Source organism: Microtus pennsylvanicus, chromosome 4 (assembly GCF_037038515.1).
Source record: "Microtus pennsylvanicus isolate mMicPen1 chromosome 4, mMicPen1.hap1, whole genome shotgun sequence".
NCBI lineage: Eukaryota > Metazoa > Chordata > Mammalia > Rodentia > Cricetidae > Microtus > Microtus pennsylvanicus.
Window position 1 is genome coordinate 49,810,648 of NC_134582.1, and position 6,000 is coordinate 49,816,647.

General features: G+C 46.6%; 1 protein-coding gene across 1 annotated transcript in view; it reads left to right on the top strand.

Annotated features, from left to right (window-relative positions):
- Positions 1–2,959, top strand: part of Gypc (glycophorin C (Gerbich blood group)) — a 44,388-nt gene extending 41,429 nt beyond the window's left edge. The window contains exon 3 of the mRNA XM_075969042.1: positions 1,119–2,959. Coding sequence (XP_075825157.1) covers positions 1,119–1,315 — 197 coding nt within the window. The 3' untranslated portion in view covers positions 1,316–2,959. The remainder of the gene's footprint in view (positions 1–1,118) is intronic.
- The last annotated feature ends 3,041 nt before the right edge of the window (positions 2,960–6,000 follow it).

A 6,000-nucleotide genomic window follows, 5' to 3' on the forward strand; every position in this document is an offset into this window, starting at 1 on the left:
TGGACTCACTCTATGGAGGGTAATCAGTTCTTCCTAACCTGGGCACAGAAATTCCCATATGGAAATGGGATTGTCTGGAGAAGTGAAACCCTACATTCTATGGGCCCTTCAACTTCAAGTCAATACAAGTACCTATGTGTTACTGGTGGTCTCTGTAGAGACAGAGTGTGTGAAGAACTGATAAGCACTCACAAATAGCAAAGCAGCAAGGGTTTTCATTCCAAGGCAAAGCAAAAATTCCAGAGTGTGATTGCCATGAGAGAACAGTTGGTCCTGAGCAAGATTTGCATAAGGGTGCCTGACTGCTGCCTGAATCTTCCTTTTGTGGAATAGGAGGAAGGGGAATTGGATGCTGGGGATGTTGGGTTTTTGAGATTAAAGTTTAATTACATTTCTCCCTTCCCTTTCCTCCGTCCAAACTCTCCTATATACCTCTCCCCCCTTTAAATTCATAGCCTCTGATTTTACTAATTTTATTGCATGCACATGTGTATTTATATATTCCTAATATAACCTGTTTAGTGCACATAATATTACTTTATGTATGATTTTTAGGGCTGACCATTTGGTACTAGTCAACCAGCTGGTGTACTTTTCCTTGAGGAAGGCCACCTCTCCCACTCCCAGCTTTCCTCAGTTGCCTATAGTTCTTTGTGTAGGGTTGAGACCTCATGGGATCTTTTATTTCGGTCCAGTTTGGCAAGTTCATGGGAGTCATCCTTGTTTGGCTCACATTTGGTCAGTCATTGGGTGAATTTTGTGTTGATTGATGGACTCTGGTTATGTGAACCTTTGTATGCTATGCATGTCCTTTCCCATGATGCATCTGATTTTCATCCCATGCATGCTCAATCATGCAAAGATGTAAGATAGCAAATAGAGATTGTTTTTCCCCAGGTGATCCCCTGGGATCCTCTCTTCTCCTGTCAACCAGGGAAGGTCAGTAGTTTCATAGACCCAGATACCGCTGCCTTATTTTACTGACTGTCCATGGCTACCCGGCCTTGCCAAGGTGAACTCTACTTCAAGATGGCAGGACGTTATGCCCAGAGGACAAAGTCATAATGCAACAGTGCCCCTGTCTGCCTTGATTGATTTGCATCCTGTCTCTCTTGCAGCTGTGATCACTGCAGTGGCTTTGGTCCTGGTTTGCCTCCTCTTCCTCATGCTTCGGTACTTGTACAGGTACAAGGGTACCTACCACACCAATGAGGCCAAAGGCACAGAGTTCGCCGAGAGTGCCGATGCAGCCCTGCAAAGCGACCCTGCCCTCCAGGACGCCGGGGACAACAGCAAGAAGGAATACTTCATCTGAGGAGTAGCAGTCTTCACCTCCCTGCAAGGTGTTTGTGGCTGTCGGAGAGAAAGCACACCCACTAAGTGCCACCACTGTCAGCACTGGGAAGCCCTCAAGGGCACCCCAAAACTCTTACTGCAGAACACTGGGTGCCTGCCAGGAAACTGATACAGATATGAAGAATCGAGGTGCAGAACACCTCTTGCAGGGACTCGATGGCCACCCAGAGGCTGGCATTGGCTCTACAAGGCATAGAGAACATCTGGATACACAGGTCTCCCTGTACAATGCAGGTCTCATCTCAATAGCATGCAAGTTCTTCTAGGTGCGCAGGAGATGGTTGGACCTCAGATGAACAGAAGAAAGACATCTATAAGTGGACTGGGGATAACGACATCAAATGTCAGTCCTTGACATTTGGGGAGAACGGCAGGTGCCAGAGTTAAAAGGTACCTTCATCTCCCATCAACCCAACACAAAACGTTAACAAATAAATTTGAAATGTAACTGAGCATTCTTATCAAGTGTCTAGGAAACAGTAAATGCCACCTATTGGTGGCTTTTCTCTTGTATAACATTGTATCTGTGTACGTGGGGCAAAAATTGTCCAGTTCTGGCAAGAAAACAGGAGGAAGAATGACCTTTTCCCCTCACTGGTCCAGCTACATAAAACAAATGGAAGGATGAAGTTCAGTAACCGGCCACTGGCTGAAGCACTGATTTCTTGATAAATAGTATTCCAAGACGAGAGTTGTGTTCAACAACCACGAGTGAACTCCATCAGCCCTGGGTTTGGGTCCTAGCTCCCCTGCACTGGTCTTGGGACCTTAAGCCGTGAAGTTGGCTCCTCTGCCCTTAATGTTGGCATTTTGTTGGCATTTTTCAAGTGGAATTGATGCTAATTGTATTACCCCTACTTCCTAACTCCCAGCTTTGTAGGCAGGAACAGAAGGATCAGATACCAGGCAATCACTGTGTTCCTGTGTCATTAACTCACTAGTTCATGGCTTGCCTGTGTTGGCTAATGAGAATTCATCCTCGCCCCACCTCTTAACATCCTGAGAAGCCACCAATTTAAAGTGAACGACAGGGAGAAAATGAACTAATTAACCAACCCCGTCCAGGTGAGATTGCCAGTGGCCCTGCAGTCACTCTGAGATCAGTGTGGCTGAGTTTAAAGACTGTCCCTTGCTATACCCAGGTCCTCTCAGGAGCCTCTTCAGCTGTGCTATCTCCACTTGGACTCCATCAAAAAAGACCCATCTCATGTCATGTTCCCTGGGAATCTAATGAGGATATAAGCTTAGTCGAGTATGGCCACCAGTCAAAAGAGCTGGAAGTCCCGGGAGTGCTGTGGGGAAGAGAAGCAGGGATTGGCCAAGTGCCAGATGTCCCCAGATTGGTGGATGTCTGTGTTCTCCTCTATGAAGTAAAAGACTGGCTACAGATGTTGCCCATTAATCTAGAGACCTGGTCTAAACCCCTAGTGAATGCTTGAAACCAAAGGCAGTATTAAACCCTGTGTATTTGGCTTTTCTGCACACACTTATGTTAAGATTTAATTTATAAATTAGGCACAATAAGAAATTAACTGCAATAACTCACAGTAAAATGGTATAATTATAACCATAAGCTGGAATAAAAGATTCTTGAAACCGTGAATTGTTTGTTTCTGGAGTTTTTGATTTACTGTTCTCAGATGGCAGTTGGCCGTGTGTAATTACAACTTCAGAACGGACCTATGCATGGGGGCAGCTGCTGTTATCTGCCCACACCTGAGACTGTGCTACATGACAACAGCCTAGGAAAACAACCGTAGAACAAATCAAACAAAAAGGTGCAGTCGGCTGCAGACGGAAGTTGGAGGTCAGGCTGCGTCCAACAACAGAGGAACATTGAGACCCAGTTGTTCCCCTTTTACGGGGATGAAGACGATCATCTGGGATTCTACAAAGAACAGAGCAGGAACACCTGGGGCAGGAGTCACATAAAATCCCGTGGTGTAAAACTCCCTACTGTTCCTTAAAACCTTAAAAAAAAAGAAAAGTCGTATATTCCCTTACTTCTGAGGAGGGTTTCTCTGAAGTAGCTCGCGCTTTGTCCCCTGCTCTCACACTCCGCTGACCCTCCCGTATGGTACACGCACTCAGAACACTTCCGTCTCTTGGCAGCAGAGCTAGGTAAAATCATCTAACCCAGTGCCTTCGTGTAATGAAGTGTTGACTGCCGTGTGCAATTTCTTGGCTATTGTAGTGAAAGCAAAGAACAGAAGAAAACAGAATTGTGTGTTTGTGTTCACTTTCACCCAGTCATACAGCAGAGAACTCCTAAGAGCCACCCAGGATCAGGAATCATCTGTATTTAGTAAGGAACTTCAAAGGCAGGTGTGTGCGCGCACGCGCAGAGACAGTCACACATTTACTAGGTACTTGTGTCATTGCAGATTACAGAGCTGGAAACACTATTTCTGCCTTCGAGAGTTTGAGGCTTAGCCAAGAAGATATATAAATAATGTGCAAATGTTCAAAGCCCTCAAGTATCGCAGATGCTGAAAGCAAAGAGATGACAGATAAATTTGAAAACTGAAAAAAAAGAGACACAGTTTAAGAGTAAGGCAGGCTTATGAAGAGCCCTAGAGAGGAAGGAGGTTGGGTCAGCAGAACAGGAGGTAAGAGCTGGGCCATAGAGGAGCCGAGCCCAAGCTAAGGCTACACATGAATCAGGAGCCACTGAAATAACGGTTGGCATCTATGATAAGGTGAAGACAGCAGCCAAATCAGACAGGACTCAGAATGGACCATGGAAATGAACAGAGGACAAGAGGGTAGGGAAATAGCACAGCCAGCAAAGTACTTGTTTTGCAAGCATGAGGACTCTAAGTTTGACCTCCAGAACCCATGTTAGAGAGAGGCGGGATGAAGCTTTGTTTTGCAGCCTGGGATGAAGCATCTGTGCCATACTCTCCAAACCCCAGGGCTCAAGGAAAATCACAGAAAGATGGGGTGAAAGAGCATAAGAGGCATGTTCAGAGAGGACGGCTGTCAAATAGTGTCTTCGGAGCATCCACGTCTCTGTGCCTGTCTGAACAAAACCTGTGGACCTAGAAAGACCAGCTAATCCCACAGACAGGGAATGAGGTTGACGCTCAAACCAGACAGTAACTGCAAATGCATGAAGGCTGAATGATGTGGGAGTGATTTCTTATTAATAAAGAAACTGCCTAGGCCCATTTGATAGCCAACCCTTAGGTAGGCGGAGAAAACAGAACAGAATGCTGGGAGAAAGAAGCTGAGTCAGGGAGTCGCCATGATTCTCCCGCTCCAGACAGACACAGGTTAAGATCTTTCCTGGTAAGCCAGCTCGTGGTGCTACACAGAATATTAGAAATGGGTTAGAACAATATGTAAGAGCTAGCCAATAAGAGGCTGGAACTAATGGGCCAGGCAGTGTTTAAAAGAATACAGTTTCCGTGTAATTATTTCGGGTAAAGCTAGCCGGGTGGCGGGAAGCGGCCCGCAGCTCCGATACAACAGCTGAACTCAGCCAACTTTCTGACAGCCCACACAGTGTGTTTATACTTCCCTTCCCTCACCCCTACCTCATCCCTGAAGGACAGGAGAGCTACTCTTGAACCTAGATGTTAGAGGGTCCGGAACACACTGCCATTCTTAAAGAGATGTTGGAGAGGTGGGGAAGTGGGGCCCACACAGGACTGAACCTGTCAACTCTCCAAAGAGAGTTTCTCCTCCTTGCCTATAGAGAGGGGACTTATATAGGGGTTTAAAACAAAGAACCTAGGAAATAAGACACTGCAGGTTCACCTCTGACCCCACACACATGCCATGTACTTGCACCTTCACACACAGACACACGCATGCACGCATGCGCGCACGCACACAGGCTAACATTCCGCTCCCATGATCCCATTGCTGGGGCTGGATTCCATGGTGTTCATTCATCCTATCAAGCCAGGAGTGGATTTCAGCCTTTCCAGGAGGTGGGACAGTGAGTCAGGGCTTAAAGCCCAGCACTGTGTAAATCCCAGAGGAGAAGTTTATCTCCTTGGGAAGAGCTCCTGACACGTTTATCTTACTTAAGCTGCTCAATTGTTTTCCATTCCTTTCCTGAACATTTTCTCATCAGAGCATCGGAATGCCTTCGGGCCAACAGGATTCTAGAGGGCTCCACGCCAGGAATAGAACTGCATACATTTGCAGGTTTGCAGCTAAGCATATCGATGCTATGTTAAAGAGGAGAGCTGTTCCGAAATAGGCTAGACTCAGACAGAAATCTCACCTCGGGCCCTGACTAGCTACAACTTAGGAGGGAGGAGTGGACTCCCCCACGCTCCAGAATCTCATGAACAAACCAAAAGGTTGGAACTTCGGGGGTCTTGAGTATTTCATCTGGGGAATGGGGGTGAAGTATACATATGTGTGGGAAGGTACACACCCAAGTGTGCAGGTATGTGTGACAGTCAGAGGACAGACAACCTCAGACGTCATTGTTCATGGGCCATACACCTTGCTTTGTTGAGACAGAGTTTCTCTTTGGCTTGAGGCTCAGCAATTAGGATAGGCTGCCTAGCTAGGGTCCTAAGGATCCACCTGCCTCTACCTCATTGATACTGAAATTAAAAATGTGTGTCACCAGTCAGGCGGTGGTGGCGCACGCCTTTAATCCCAGTACTCAGGAGGCAGAGA